Raw genomic sequence first — 16175 nt, 5'->3', positions numbered from 1 at the left:
ATAGTAAATTTAAATTTACCAAGAACATAGACGGTGTAGATTTTGGTATCTTGACCGACGGTGCTGACAGCCAAGCATGTGTATGTCCCAGAATCCTCAGCACTTAGTCGTAGGAAGGTTAGTTTGCCTCCATCGGGGCTCAACCTGTACAAATAGAAAAATTAAACATTATTTTGTGACATTGATTTTACGTTTTAATCTTATTCTACCCCCTTCCTTTGATTTAAATATGTATTTTGCTCATCATGATCACTGCCCAAGCTTTTTTAGACAAAAACCCATATAGATGTGATTTTTTTATGTTTGGCTGATTTGGCTACAGTGAACCTTATCAGCTCACGAACAGCTGGAAAACAGCTGTTCATCGTAAAAACAGACAAGGACTGTAAACTGTTTGTCCGTCCACACATCCTTCAGTCATCCGCGTAGTTCTCTGAAATGATTAATGGGGTTTAAGTCAAACCTTAAGGGAAATTTGTTTATCATGTCATATACAGCACTGAAATAGTCTGGATACTTTCAGGTCTACTCAGTTTAAATTGCTTACGAGATGTGATGGGAGTTTGACTCAACCAGGGTCACTCCGTCTTTCAGCCAGCTGATGCGGGGGGTGGGGATTCCATTGACTCTGCAATCCAGGGTGACCTCCTCCCCCATGGGTGCACTCACGTCAGACGCTTGGTCTGAATCTAGAATGGTGGGGGATACTGGGAGCCACACAAATGAAGCATTAGTGGTCCTTCCGGGTTTTGTCTCTGACATGTAAAAAGAAGGGTAATTACCTTGCACTGTGAGGGTATAGTCCTTCTGTGTTTGCCCCTCACTGTTCTTGGCCACGCATGTGTATGTTCCGGCGTGAGACAGACTGAGAGGACCCAGCTCCAGCCGGTTGCCTCGAACTGACCACTGCCACTGCAGACTACTTTCTGAAAAGCCAAGCACATCTGATCACTCCAGCAGTCACACAAATCCATGATTTTAAATTGCCCTTTATTTACCAATTGGGCTTCCATCTTTGAGCCAGGTGATGCTGGGAACAGGTACTCCCGTTGCTTCACACAGCAGGGCAACATGGGAACCCAGTGTGGAATTAATTGACTCCCGCAGTGGCCCATCAAGCACAGGTGGGACTGTGGAAACATTTTTGTGAGATACGTCCAAAACTACTGAACGCAACCTTCTTAGAAACTGTTCAGAAATGGAGCTGTGGTTTTCTTACTATGAACTGCCAGCTTGAAAGTCCTGTCCACTTGGCCAGCCATATTAGAAACTTTACAAGTGTATGTACCTCCATCAGAAATCTAGACAGCAGTGAGCGTTAGCGTTTCTGCACCAACCTCACATGTGTGTTACATATGCAGTAGAAGACAAACAGGAATAAGGCAAACTCAAATCTGCACAACAAGCCAAAGAGGTCCTAAAAGGAGTATTTTGTTTTGCAGCCTGACATGTGTAATATAGTGACCTGCACTCCTATGATCTCCAGCTGGTTGCTGTTCATCTTCAGCCCGTTTCCTGCAGCTAGTTGCTGCCCGTTCTTGTACCATGTGACCTCTGGCTTTGGGAATCCATTAGCTACACATCGCAAAGTAACAGAGGAGCCAAGCTGAGGGGTCATCGACTCTGACTCAGCATCATGCAGGGGCTTCAGGGTGGGCAAGACTGTTTACACAAACACACACACACACACACACATATACAATGGACTGTTAGATCAATTTAGTGTTGAAAAGATTTGTTCCTGAACTTTCATCAATCACAGCTACCTACAGATAAACATTTCTTCTTGTGCGGATGTTGTTTGGAAATTGGATCATGTGTATATAAAGCCGCTCTGTGCAGATGGGTCATGAGGCGTTCACTCACCATAAATGCTGAGCAGAAAACTCTTCTGGTCCTGCCCTGCTGAGTTGCTGGCTGTGCACACATACTGCCCTGCATCTTCCAGTCTTGCCCGAGGCAACTGTAACATCTGGCCACCTTTCATGCAGTGCAGATAAATCCGTTTAAATAATGTGATAAAAGTTCCACAATTGGATTCAGAGAAAAGCTGCAAACAATGCAGGTCCTGACCAGGCAGAATATGAACGCCGGTGCTAAATTGGAGAACCTGCCCATCTCTGGTCCAGGTGATCTCTGGTGGAGGGTACGCTTGGACATCACACAGCAATGACGCCATATGGCCCTCGATTACACTCACAGACTCTTCTCTTGGCCCAGTTATTGTAGGAGGAACTGCACATTTGTTTGGTTAATTTGTGTGTTTTCTTCATAAAAGGTATTTATTGCGGCACAGAGGTAAAGCCGTGTCCTACCTTGCACTGTAAGACTGAATAGCTTCTCAACCGTCCCAACCTTATTTTCAGCCACACACATATACCCAGCCATGTCTGAAACCTGGACACTGCTGAGCTGAAGGTTCAGACAAAAAGGGTTACTCCTTCAAGCAGGATCTGTCCTCAACGTATCAAAATCAGCAACAACCCACCTGGAGTTGTGTGCCATCGCTGCTAATGTGATGCTGAGAGTCTTTGTACACCGGCTGCCCATCTTTCAGCCAGGAGATGGCTGGAGCCGGATGTCCTGTCACCTCACAGTGTAAAACCACTGTGCTGTTGACCACCGCTCCCATCTCCTCCATGAACTCAGAGGTACCCATAATGACAGGGGGGACTAAGGAGGTGAAAAACAATGAAAAGTATTATATATCAGTACATTGTTTAGGCCTAAATACTACCACATAAAGAAGGTGTGATTACTTACTGAGGACTTCTAGTTCAAAATGCATGTGGTCCTCCCCTGCCTCATTAACAGCCTTGCATGTATACTTTCCGGTGTCCTCCTTTCGTACTCGAGGGATTTGTAGCACCTGACCTCCTGATAGGATGCAGCCATAACATATACTGGTTGTATCCAGAAAAAAAACTATGAAGTTGGAGTCAAACAAACAAAAAACAAAACAATTCTCACCTGGGTGGAGCACCAATCCATCAGCAGAGGTGAGTTTCCTTCCATCCTTGTACCAGCTAAGTTTTGGTGGGGGAATGGCATTGTTTTCACAAGACAGACTGACAGAATGACCCAAGACGACCTCCTTCTTTTCGGTCATTTCTTCCTCGTGATCATCCCCCTCGTGCCCCAGACCCCAGGCTGCTTCTCTGTTGGTTACTCGCTGGAAGATTGGAGGAACTAAAAGAAAATGGAGAATCAACAACAATTCTACCTCTACAAACAAGATCTATTAGCAACGTAGTTTTACCTTGAATTGTGACGTGAAAGTCTCTCTTGTCCTCTCCGGCTGAGTTGGTAACCACACAGGTGTACTGTCCCTCGTGGGACAGCATGGCGGGCTCTATGTGGAGGAAGTTGCCATGGTGTTGAATGCCAGCATGGTGCTTTCCACTCAGCAACTTCACACACACACACACACACCAAATATATCAGATTTTAATATACAAGTTCGACAATGTGACAATTAATACAAATCTTGAGAAAATAAAACAAGTTATTTGATCAGACTGAATACATAATGTTTTTCTCTTTTTTTATTTGATTTTACTATACTGAATTGATGAAAAAGTAGTTGTTCAATTATTTTTTCTGCTATTAATTATAGTCTTTCAATCCCCATTGCATTTATGTGAAAACAATATTCAGAATAAAAGTACATAGACTCATCACTTTTTTTGTTCAAGAAAAACATATGAAGTTTCAGGTGAAGGGGGGGGGGGTTGCATTGGAGTCGTGATGTTAAATACCACAGTCTTTTTTTTATAAATGCCTCGGATCTAACTAACTGTCTTAGTCATCAGAGCGGAGGCAGAGGAGGATGCAGAGGATCTCCATTCTGTCGTAATGCCTGTAATTCGGCCTATTTGCCAGCAGAGGCCGACAAAGGTTGATTTTCAGTAAATTCCTCATCAAATTTCTGGATTTTAGATGTGCAATTTATATGAAAAACGCACCAACCTGTCCATCTTTGAACCAACGCACTTTTGGTTCCGGGAAACCTTTGGCCACACAAGACAGAGCTAAACTTCCATTGATGCGCACTTTCTCTTCCTGACCCGCAAAAGTAAAGGTTGAAGAGTCTCCTTCAATCTGTGGGGGAACTAATAAATGCAGGCAAAGAGTCACATGTAAATTAGTTTTCTGTTGGGTATAGCTCACCTGTGAGTGTTATAACTGCGTCCTACCCAGAACACTGAGAGAGTAGTGTTTAACGGCTATGCCAGCTGGATTTGTGGCCCTGCAGGAGTACAGGCCGCTGCTGTCTCCCTGTGCTGATCCCAGTCGCAGAGCCTGACCATTACGGCTGTATGTGAGCTGGGGAGACGACACGATTGGCTGATTGTCCTTCAGCCATGTAATGCCGGGTGTTGGTGAACCTTCCACCTCACAGGGAAGAACAGTAGGGAAACCCAGAACCACAGACATCTCTGTGCTCTCATTTCCTCCTTTAATGGTTGGAGGAACTAGAAAAAAAAAGAAAGAATGTTGAATGGAGATGGGATTAATAAACACACAATGTAGTGATGACAATGTACCACCGGTATAATCTGTTTTTGAGGTGGGAAAGGTTTCTTTAGTCTACAGCAGCAGTTTAAAAAAAAAAAAAACTCACTTTCAGGAAGCCAAATTATGGCACATCAGCCATACTTACATTTTTTTAATGAAAATGTGTTTATACATGGGAAATTAAAAGCAAAAACAGACCCAAACCTTGCACTGTGAGTCTAAACTGCCGCATCTGAGTCCCTGCATTGTTCCTGGCCAGACACTGGTAAAGCCCCTGGTCTCTCAGTCTCACCGACTTGACCTTCAGCACCTGACCTTCCTCCAGAAACTCCACATGAGGGTCTCCATCACGAGACAGAACCCTAACACAGACAGAAATGGACCAATGATTCAATAGACAGCTTGGTTGTAATGTGTTTTGTCTGAAGGCTGCAGCAGTGAACTGTTGGGGGTCCTTACTCTCCATCGCGGCTCCACTCCACTCTGGGAGCTGGTCGTCCACTGACCCGACACTGAAACTCCACTTCCTGTTCCTGTGCTACTGTTAGCTCCTGCAGCTGGGATGTTCCAGAAATCACCGGAGGAGCTGCAAAAAAATCCCAAATTTAGTCAAAATTAATAAACAAAAATAAACAAATACCATTTACAAAGAGGCATAACTGAGTTAGGAGAAAATTTAAAAAAATATATGTAATTTTTGAGGGTCAACCAGTTCTTACTGAGGTTTATGAGGATTCAAGGTGTTGTCCGTATGACATTTTATTGTTTTTTGTTTTTTTACTTAAGCTACACAAACATGAGTTAAAGTGAGGGACATTCAGATCATTTGGAAATCATAACCCAAGATTTGTGGTTTGAATCTTCGCAGCTTCTCACAGTTCCCACATTCCTGTGTGACAGTGGGTTTATGAGCTCACCTTCTACCACTATGTTGTATTTTCTCCGTGCCTCTCCCGCAGAGTTTTGAGCCGTGCAGGCAAACTGTCCTGCATGTTCAGGCTGGACTCTGTAGATTCTGAGGAACCTGTTTCCATTCTGCACATACACCCCAGGGCTGTCCACCTGCACACAGAAAATCCATCTGACTGTTGTTGATTTAACAGCCACTTGGTGGCATTGTGCAACTAGAGATCAAGCAGAAATGGTTCCTGGGTGGTGCACTCACAGGGTGACCATCTTTGGTCCAGGTTATTGATGGAGAGGGGATCCCAGAAGCATCACACCCCAGAGTGAGGGGCTGCTTCAAGGTGACAGTGAGGTTTAGCGGCTGACCATCATCTTGAATCTCTGGAGGAACTGAAACAAAGAAAAAAAATCCCATTTTATACATTATGTTAGGAAAAGAGGGAGTAACCTAAGAGCTATTAATACATTCCCACCATTTACTTTCAGCCTGGTCTTTTTCTCCACAGAGCCTGCCTCATTGGTTGCTACACACTTGAAGTCCCCACTGTGGCTGGCAGATGCTGTGCTAATTACAAGCGCTCCATCCTTCGCCACAGAAAACTCCGATTGTTCCGGGTGTATCTCCAAGCCATTTTTGAACCACCGCACCTTGGGACGAGGTGAGCCTGCAGTTCCAAGGGTAAGGGGGAAAAACGATTCAGAGCAGAAAATAGGCTTTATTGACAGAGAAATAAGTCACCCAGATACCCCAGCTTCTGTAGAACTTATCGCGGAAGGAGCCCAGACTGAAAAAAACGCGAGCTCTCGATTTATCTGCAGCACAGCAGGGAAGACAACTCCAAAGTGGTTGGAGTTTTTGTAGCTCGCAGGCTTAAGACTCCCAAGGTTAGTAGCACATAAAAAAGAGAACATAGTGCAGCTTGCTGGGGTAATGTGGGATGCAATATTGAAGACCCTAAAATTTATAACCAAAATTGAGAGCTTTAAACAGAAGGAGTGGCCAAACTAGAAGTTCAAAGACTTCTTCGCTCCAGAGCCTAAAATAGATGTGATCTGTGGGTAAAAAAGATAAAATGAAAAGACTTGGAATCAGTTAATAGGAGAAAAATATGAGCATCACAACAGTGCGATTGACTTTGATGGAGCAGTAGCAAAAAAAAAAAAAAAAAGAAGGAAAACACATCCCCATGTATTCAGAGAGGTATTACATTCACACCCAACAGAGGAGGCGCGAAATCAAACACGGCACCTTTCCCCGATCCAAGAAACCGCAACCACAGGAGACCGCTACAACTGTAGGATGATGTTAGCGAGTGCTGGCGTTCAGAACACATGTTTACAGTTAAAGAGCTCTGAAGCAAATTCATTATCTCATCGCTGGGAGGAAATGCATGCAGATGTTCCGTTTTAGATGCTAACAGATCTCATTAGAAGGTTGATTTTATTTATTTATTGATCTATTCATACTGCCCATGCCAACAGTTAGAGCATATCTCTTCCATGTGCCTCTCAGACTATTGGCTCAGACAAAACCAAACCAGTGCTTGTTGTTGAATTAATGATATCCTTCCGTTTGAGACCTTTTTTTTTGTCTCCTTTAGATGGAACTCTTGTGAATAATGAGAGAATTTTTGCTTCCTGCTGCTGACAGTTTCTTAAGACCCTTTTTTTTAATCAAGAGTGGCGAGGATTTTTTACTTGAAATGCTGCCCAACTGTATGGCCTGGATGAAAGGTGGGCTAGCGTGGGTTCATGCGTCTCTTCCTCCTCCTACTCTACCTCACAGAGACATTTCTGTCCTTTATCTGCCAGCAGCAGCCTGTAATTAGGATTCCTCTCTCAGCGGGCCGCGGTGGAAAGGAAAGCAGATGTGGCTCAGTGAGGCAGGAGCCAGACTGATGTTCCAGCTGTTGCGCCACATTAGACACACCCTCAGCTGGTATCTATGGCACAACCCACAAACAATACCTGATTGCAGGCACTGTGAGAAAACGTCTGAGAGGGGAGTTCTTGTAATACTGCAGGATTAGCACAAATATGTATGTTTGGACTTGTGTCTTCAAACTCCAACAAAGAGGAGCTCTTTTGAAAAGGACCATGATCATCTAAAAATTCATTTTCACTCATGTTATCGATACCCAAACTTTTTTTTTGCTTGTCGTGACATTCACAAAATATACGTCAAGCCCGGTAAATATCACATTTTTGTTAGTTCATGGCTTTCTTATGTAGAAATCAAGTCTTACCTTTGGCACGACAAGGAATGGTCACCTTGCTGTTCACCACTTTCTCCATGATGACATCTCCAGGCTCTGCAAAAGATGGAGCCTCTGTAAAGACAAGAGGTGGAGTTTTAGATCAAGAATGAGTGATGAGTAAAATTCATTGCTGGGGTGAGAGGAAGTACAGGAAACAAGACTTTGAGGCTTTGGTGCGTGCTCTATGGATATAGAATTTGATGAATGGGTTACCGCCAGGAAATCATGGAATGAGAAGCAAAATGAGTCTGTGTTAAGCCATTTTAGTAAAATATAAATAAATAAAAAAAACACTGGAAGGCTGAAGATGGATAGGCGCCCAAATATGAGAGGATCATGTATTGTGTAATTGCTTACCTATAAGCCCTGCTCTGTTCTGCACAGTCTTGATCCATGCTGATTCATGGTGTGCTTTTTTAGAACTCATGAGGCTGTGCTTCTAATTAGGGAGTTTAAAACCGTACTGTGTTATATCGTTGAACCGCATCCTGGGGAAAGTGAATCGTTGCATCCCTTCTGCAAACCACTATGTTTATGTTCAGAACACACATTGTGCTAAGTTTAAGAAGTATGTATTATTTATTGCATTATTACATTACACCAGGCTTAGTAAGAGCCAACTGAAAGGTTTTTATTCGTTATGTGTTTTTAAGGATTAAAAAGGGATTTTCTGAATTTCTGAGTTTTGTGTTGTTGTTTTGTCATACACAAATAAACAAAAATATGAACCAAAAGTCGAGGTTTGAACTGAATTTTGGGGAAAGGGAATCGTTGCATGTCTAGTTCTAACTGACCGGACCTGGAAAGTAGGTAAAACGGCAAATGTGTTGAATTTTCCATCTAAAACTAAATGTCCTCAAATCCTCCTCAGCGTTTTTCCCCCGAAAGGCTTTAAAATAAATCTGTTTACGTTTGTAACTATTCAATGTCACCACTTTAGTGAAAACTGGAGATAGGAGACCCAGTAGCACCACCATTGCCTCAATTTTCTCCATTGTTGTGATGAGACACAACAAAAACGAGACGGAGTTGCTATGCACACAAGAACATCTACAGATGTTTGGGCTGCCTTAGCAAAACAAGGAGTGGTTGTTGTCCTCCTTGATAACAGTTTGTTGGAAGACTATCTAGCTTCAGAAAACCCCATCCGGGGGCATATCCAGTCCAAAACCCAAAGTGCTTTTCATATTTAACATCTCAATATTTGAAATGCACAATTTCTTATTCACCTTCAGAATAGGAGACCAGGAGAAAAGTATCTGTAATATCAGCCACAGCCTGAATCAGAAAAAATTCTTACATGATATCTAAACGGCAGGTTTCTCTGTTCTGATCAAACAACTGAAGATTTAAAGTATAATGTTTACCAAGAACTTCCAGCTGGATCTCCAGGGTCTCCTGTCCTGCACTGTTCTTTGCCACACATTGGTAGGCGCCCTGGTGGACAACGTCGACTCGCTGAATCCTTAGAAGCGTAGAGTTCTTCACGCCAACAGGCTGTCCGTTGTGAAACCAGCTGATCTCAGGGCTTGGTTCTCCTTGAGCCACACAAGGCAGAGTCACCGTTTGTCCAAGCAGCACTTTAAGGATGGTGGGTGCTGGCTGAATCCTTGGCTTAGCTGAAGACAGTAAAGAAAGTGTTTTTTTTTATTTAGATTAAAGGGGAAGAATGCAAAAAAATCCCATAAGAAGTTTGGTTTGCTTATGAAGGAGTTACCTTGAACATGTAAATTGTAGCCAACAGACACGTTTCCTGCTGGGTTTTCTGCAGTGCAAGTATAGAGTTTACTATCCATCAGGCGCACATCAATGATCCTTAGAGAGCCTGAAGGCAAAATAGTGAACCTGAGGAGCAGAGGTAAAGAAATGGACCAAACCATTTATTAGACTCTGTAGCTCAGGAAAACGCTTCTGCAACGAAATAACCCTCTTTAAAAGGTGTTTTGTACTTCTTGTGTAGCAAAAACAAGTTTTTAGTAGCACATAGACATTAAAATATACATTTAAATCAGGGTCATTCTAAAATAAAACCTGATGTTTGTGGATCTAGTGCTACAAGATTGGAAACACTTAGAGGAGGATTACAGGAACCCAGGAGCTGAATCATATGTTCAAGCAGCTGCTTTTGCACCTATTTACTGGCTGCTTTTTAACTGTGCGGAGGAAAACAGATTTCTTTAAGGACCGGCAGATATGAGCAAGAGAAATCTGGAACAGAACAGTTTTCCAGTAATCATCCAGCTGAACAGCCATTGTGCAGAGTGGTGAGTATCTTGATGATATCACTGTGGGAAAAATACATATTCAAAAAGATCTATGCATTTCTTCCTTTTGAAAACAAAATAAGATTCCCTTAATGTTTTGATGCACACACTGCAAACTATTTTTAGATAACATTTTTTCAGGTTTTAGGTTGCTTTAGCTTACCGCTATTTTTGCTCTACACCTTTCCAAGCTTTTTTTTTAAATCAGCACAATTGAGAATGAGTTGTCTCTTTAAGAGCTTTGGTCTAAAAAATAAGGATATGATTATTCAAATAAATTAAAATGATTTTTAATACTCGAAAAACTTTCACTGTAATTTTGGGTTATATTTTTAAGGATTATAGTTTAAAGTTCAGTAAATTTTAGACTGTCATCCATTGCTGTTATTTTGGAAACAAAAATTAGATTTATATTCTAAAAATAAGTGCTAAGTTTAGATTTTTTTTAGCAATTATTAAGATGGGCTAATTTGTAATAAGATGGTATTCTCATATTGTTCACATTTTGTTCTAAAATGATTTGTTTCCACTAATTACACTAGGGATCTGTTTACTGTAACCAAAACTAAAAAAACAATTAGGTTAAAAAAAACTCAAAAAATACAAACCATTTGCTTACTAGTACTATCAAAAAATCTTATTATTGGGCTGTATAACATTCAATTTGAAGTAATTCCATCTCACAGATGCCTTTTTTTTAACTTTTCTCTTTTTGAAGGCTGGTTTGAAACACCTTGTTTCTAGATTTTTACAATTTATTTTTAGACTTCTTGTTAAGTTATAATATCATTTTACTACTTTCTAGTAATTTTTCTTCTTAAGATTAGTGTTCTAGTCTTATGTTTAAGCTGCTTATTTTTGCAGCGGCAAAAACGGAATCTTAGGAAAGCAAAAAGACCTGTGGTTCCAATAAAAGTAATCTTTTAATAAAAGTTTTTCAATAGCTAAATAATTTTTGATAGAGAAAAATAATTTTAGTGACAAGAATTTTTTGTTAAAATAAGAATTATTTACTTTTCTTAACCCATTGGCAGATTATTTAGCTTATTTGAAGAAAATCTATTAAAGGGGTAAGAATTTTTAACTTATTCTAAAGGGCCTGTTTTTGCAGTGCATCTTGAAGTTTTGTTCTTTAAAAAGAAATGGCAGAAAGCAAAGCTTTTGTCTAACTTCATAATCATTTTTGATATAAATAACCCTGCAAACAAACCTGCATTTGTGTCTAAAAAACAGCAGCAATTTCCTGCAGGTTACAGAAGTTAAATGTAGGTCAGGGATGTAAAAGAGAACAAATATTCCACCAGAAGCTATGCAGCTGTACAAAATTATATTCAACAGAAAAGTAAACACATCTCTATCATTTATCGTATTTATCTGAGATATGTGTGTCTGCTAAGCAACTGTATAATAACAATAACACATTTATGTAAGTGGAAAAGGCCTGGAAACACAAAGAGCTTTCCATTTCAGCTGTCCACATGGTGTAATGTCTCCCCCACCTCCTCAAACAGCCGTAAGAAAAGGAGGCAACATCTAACATGAACTAAATGACTGACTCTCCACTGGTCAGCCCACTGCTTAGGACAAGAACAAGCCCTCATGCTCATCCATTACTTTACACACAGTTAGTGTCAAGTCATCTGTGGTTCAATAGCTAGCACAAAAAGTAGCCATGGATTAGGTGTAGAATGAACTCCTTCCTCCGTGTTTTTGCTGTCTGCGGTGTATTCGGTTCAAAGCTAAAGATGGAGGCCTTACTGCCCACTGTTCCTGTTATTGCTACAGTCAGCAGCTCGTGATCACTTCTGACCCACAGAAAGCATCCAGAGAATACATTTCATACTACGCAGCCTGCCTCTTTCCGCAGGTCCAGCACATGTGAGGCATGAAGTGCGGGGGCTGTTCACAGAGATGTGTTATTCTCATCAGACAGGAGTAGTAAAGAGTCAGCACGTTGTTTTACTGTTAAAACACTCCAGGGAACCAGAGGCAGACAGTGCTTGTATCTCTTTTTCTCTTAGTTCATATTTCTCCCATCTTCCCGGCATGGCCCACTCCAGCCTTACTTGTTTCCTTCTAACCGGTGTGGGTCATCGATCTGAGTCATCGTTACTTCGTCTGGTGTCTTGCCGTAAGAGTTTGTCAGTCATCTTTCCAACATATGTTTGAAGTCAGACGGTTTGTCGGCATGTCGAGTGACCACACATGAGAATCAGAAAGCAGCCCATAAAAACTAGATGCTCCCACTCGGATTCCCATAAGGCTTTCACACTGCAAAAACAGGCCCCTAGAAATACGTCAAAAATTCTTAAAATTTGAAAAAAAATTCTATAAATTAGCAATACAAATCCGTCAGAAAAGTTGTCTCACCAAGAATTCTATTTTTTCTAAAACTAAGATTATTTTTCTATTGAAAAACTTTCTTTGTAAGATAATTTGTTTTGTTGCCAAACCAAAAATAGGAATTTTATTCTTGAAGCAATAACCTTTACTTTCTAAAGATGCAATCTTTGCAGTGAAGTGGATTCTGCAACCGACCAGAACTAGGAGGAGATTCACCAAACAAAAGCAGCAATATGGGATGGTAACCTATCTTGGTAGGATGAGTTGGGCATTGGCATGGCAACGCTGAGAAAGAACTCTTACTGCATTGTCAATTCATGTTTGATTTGCAAAAAGAGCAGAGATTTGTCATTACCCAGCTGTGACAGGGGGGATGGGGTGCCCATTTCGGCTCCATGTGACCAGTGGAGAGGGGCTGCCCTGCACCTCACAGGGGAGAACAACTTCTGTCCCCACCTCTGCAGACATCTTGATAACGGTGTCATGGCTGCTCACACCCAGGATGGTTGGCATGGCTTAAAAGACGCAAAATGAGCTTTCTTGTTACAAAAAATACTATAGCCGTATGACCATTATTAGTATTTCTGGCTTACTGTTCACACTGAGCTGAATCTCCCTGCTCGCGTACCCAACGTGACTGGTGGCAGTGCAGATGTAGATGCCTGCATCGGCAGAGGTGGGGTGTGGAATGTGGAAGTGTCCGTCAGAGTCAGGCTGAAGCGAGGAGCGGTCTCTAGGCAGAGGCTGCCTCCCCTGGAGGAATGGAACAAGAGGAAAGCTGTGGCAAATACCAGGATACAATTCCCAAAATCCAAATGTTGCTGCAAACTGCTGCAAAAACTCAAAGTTGCTGAAAGGTTTGCTGCAGAGAGCGACAATAAGCCAAAGTTTTTGATAGTCGAGTGGCTGAATTCAGGAGAAACAAATCATATGCATTAATCAAACACATTAGTTTGATTGCTTAATGCAGTTAAACTAATTAGCTGCATAACAGAGCAGACAGGCTTAACTAAGCTTTGACTTACAACCTTTGATGTCTAATGTAATTACAGACCAGCCGCTGAAATCCTCCACATCTGCAATAGACACACAAGAATGCAACTTGCTGTGCAAGAACTTACTTTTAACACAAACTACTTTCAAAGATTCTCTTTTATCTGACAAGAAGAAAAAATGTACTAGACAAGAGGGAATCACTCCAAAAGCTGGAGGAAAAATGAGGCAGGCAGGTCTGGCTCAGTTTAGCAGTGTGCAGTATGCAACAGTCTGGTTACTTTTATCTGTGCTGCAGACGAGTAAGAGTGCAATGAACAGATTTTTACATGTTTTTTATTCTTTAGATCTTTGTGGAAAAGTGTTCTTTTAAATTCACTTCAAGCACTTTCCCAAATGCCATTATTTCTGTAGTGATTGGACTATTGTTGAAGTCAGCAAGACAAACACAAGTCTCAAACCGCCTGGTGGCTGCAGTGATACTATCAGAGGATAAAGTCGAGGTTTGGAAGTTTTGTTTCTGCTTTAATCCACACAAATGTTTGGGTTTTCCTCTCAGGATACAAAAAAGCATTGTGTCTGAGGCTTCAAACAGATTCCAAAAAGCACTATACAATACTTAGTTTGTGCTCACAGCAGGGCTGCATGATGGTTAGGTTGCTATGGTTACATCGTCCCTGCTCATATTAATCAAAGTCTGATTGCAGCGCAAACTGTTGTATTTTGGTTTTGGAGTGCTCCGGCAAATAAAATTAAAACAAATAAAAATAAAAATAAAACTTTCATGTAAATGTAATTATACCATTTCACAGTCGTTCTTAATGTTTGGGCTTTTTTCCCTCTTCTAAATAGACTTTAAATTGCTCTTGATATGAAAACCTTTTCCGGCAATAGACAAGTAAATAAATTATGCTTTTAAAAACAATTACCTTTGACATGACGATACTTTAAATAAATGAACTAGAACAGGGGTCTGTATCCTGAGCCATATTAGAGGTTCTCTCATCCTCCATTTTGACCATTTTTGTTTTGAAAAAAATTCGATTTAAATAATAAAAAGGGTTTGTAGTTTGGGTTACTTTGTTTTTGGTTATTTAGTTCTGTCATTTAGGTTTAGATTTTTAACATGTCAGATAACCAATAATGATGGTACAAGATTAAAATGACTTTCAGAATGGTTAATTGCTGTTTTTCTTTGTATAATTTTTGCATTATGCTCACAATGTTCTTGTTTTAATTGGATTCTAAGCCAATATTATATTCATAAATGATAATAAAATAAGAAAAAAAATAAAAGAAAGTTCCCCCAAATCATAATAATAGAAAATGCCATGTTTGCTTGGCTTTCTTACATTTTTAATTAGGCGAGAGGATCTTATTTGACACAGGGTATACTTTATTTTGAAAGAACCTTGAATGTGCTGCTGTCAGAAGTAAAGGAAATTAAAAAAATATAACACTTTTATAAATTATTGTAATATTTAAAAGCTACATTTTGAAAATGAAGGACTTAATGTCCACAAAAAAAGTGTTGTTTTTCTAAACTTTGTGTCTCCTGGCTGGGTTATGGTTATTAAGAAACTGGACCCAATAGCCCTTATAGCGCTAAAGGTTGCAGTTATATATTGTGCATGATTCAACATGTTTTTCCAACACATTAATAATAATGTTAGGTATGACCCTCTGTATGCATGCGAATAAAGGATTTCCTACCTTAGACCAGACAACAGTTGGTTTGGGAACTCCGGTGGCCTCACATGACAGTGTGATGGCTACACCCTCATTGGCTATGTAGTGGTATGGACCAGCATTAATCTCTGGGGGCACTGGGAAGGAAGTGGGTTATAAAAAAAACAGCTGTCTGATTTAACAGAGAGAAAAAACCATGCAGAGCATTACCGCTGGCTGCAGCCAGCCAACACCAGTATGTGAAGTATGTTTTCATTACAAAGTGATGATGAGCCTCGCTGATTCGTGTCCATCACTGTGTGCCAAGGAACTAAATGCACTGCATTCATCAAAGCCTGCAGTAAATGACCCCCCCACACACACACACACACACATGACGATGACAGCAGGTGGTCAAACCATCAACATGGAATTGTTTTCATGCTGCATCAGCATATCCTGACCTTGCCATATGAATTTTATTTCATTGCCAAGCAAGCCTGTGTTCAGCAAACGCTGTTCAGCTGTTTGTGAAAGTTCTCTAAGAGAAATGAAATCCATTAGCACTCATGAAATAAGAAGCCAAAGTGAGATTTTTGTTATTCAGTTAGTAAATATAAAGCCTGCTTTCTTACTTTACCTCATGTGTGCTGCTTTTGATAGTTTGCACAGGTGAGATAACACTTAGTCCCATAAAACCTTGGTATCAATTTGTGGGTTTCCAAAAAGAAAACGACTTAAAAAAAAGATTTCTTTGCTTTGTATTGCTCTCATACCTTGGACCTCTAGGCTGACTGTGATGTTGGCAGACCCAGCTACATTCTCTGCTGTGCAAATGTAAGTCCCAGCGTCTTGTGGGATGGCTTTCTCTATGTACAAACTGCCATCGCTCCTTAAAAACCTCCTCCGATCCTGCTGAACCTGATCCAAACAAAACACAGTCTTCACTTGTATGACCCAAGTCCTGTTTGCATTTAAGTTAGACTTACGGGTTTTCCGTTTCGAGACCAGAATCTTTCTGGAAGAGGGATTCCATTCAAAAGCATGCAAGGGATGCTTAGGGATTGGCCGATACCAGTGGTGATGACTGGCGTGGTGTGGGCCAAGAGAGGAGGCTCTGTGAAAGAAAGCAATGTTGGACGTGACAAAGCCACAACTGGCATAGCAGTGTTCTGAAAATGAACAGTGGGTCATATGGGATCAGGAGCAGAGCCAACTAGCCTAC

The 16175-nt window shown here is 40.9% G+C and overlaps 1 protein-coding gene across 1 annotated transcript in view; it reads right to left on the bottom strand.

Annotated features, from left to right (window-relative positions):
* Nucleotides 1-16175, bottom strand: part of hmcn2 (hemicentin 2) — a 47988-nt gene that overhangs the window by 13616 nt on the left and 18197 nt on the right. The window contains exons 19-46 of the mRNA XM_023958631.2: nt 15940-16067; nt 15727-15871; nt 14996-15108; nt 12883-13042; nt 12645-12804; nt 9400-9527; nt 9050-9301; nt 7671-7754; nt 5898-6089; nt 5684-5814; nt 5436-5580; nt 4978-5104; nt 4723-4880; nt 4197-4475; nt 3970-4112; nt 3260-3410; nt 2971-3189; nt 2764-2877; nt 2489-2673; nt 2316-2412; nt 2074-2235; nt 1867-1980; nt 1466-1662; nt 1220-1301; nt 999-1130; nt 783-926; nt 548-707; nt 20-144 (exon numbers count right to left, since the gene is read on the bottom strand). Coding sequence (XP_023814399.1) covers nt 20-144; nt 548-707; nt 783-926; nt 999-1130; nt 1220-1301; nt 1466-1662; nt 1867-1980; nt 2074-2235; nt 2316-2412; nt 2489-2673; nt 2764-2877; nt 2971-3189; nt 3260-3410; nt 3970-4112; nt 4197-4475; nt 4723-4880; nt 4978-5104; nt 5436-5580; nt 5684-5814; nt 5898-6089; nt 7671-7754; nt 9050-9301; nt 9400-9527; nt 12645-12804; nt 12883-13042; nt 14996-15108; nt 15727-15871; nt 15940-16067 — 4227 coding nt within the window. The remainder of the gene's footprint in view (nt 1-19; nt 145-547; nt 708-782; nt 927-998; nt 1131-1219; nt 1302-1465; nt 1663-1866; nt 1981-2073; nt 2236-2315; nt 2413-2488; nt 2674-2763; nt 2878-2970; nt 3190-3259; nt 3411-3969; nt 4113-4196; nt 4476-4722; nt 4881-4977; nt 5105-5435; nt 5581-5683; nt 5815-5897; nt 6090-7670; nt 7755-9049; nt 9302-9399; nt 9528-12644; nt 12805-12882; nt 13043-14995; nt 15109-15726; nt 15872-15939; nt 16068-16175) is intronic.

Source organism: Oryzias latipes, chromosome 9, assembly GCF_053564925.1.
Source record: "Oryzias latipes strain Hd-rR chromosome 9, Olatipes_Hd-rR_3.1".
NCBI lineage: Eukaryota > Metazoa > Chordata > Actinopteri > Beloniformes > Adrianichthyidae > Oryzias > Oryzias latipes.
The sequence above is the reverse complement of the archived record's forward strand: the minus strand, read 5'-3'. Positions and strand labels throughout refer to the sequence as shown.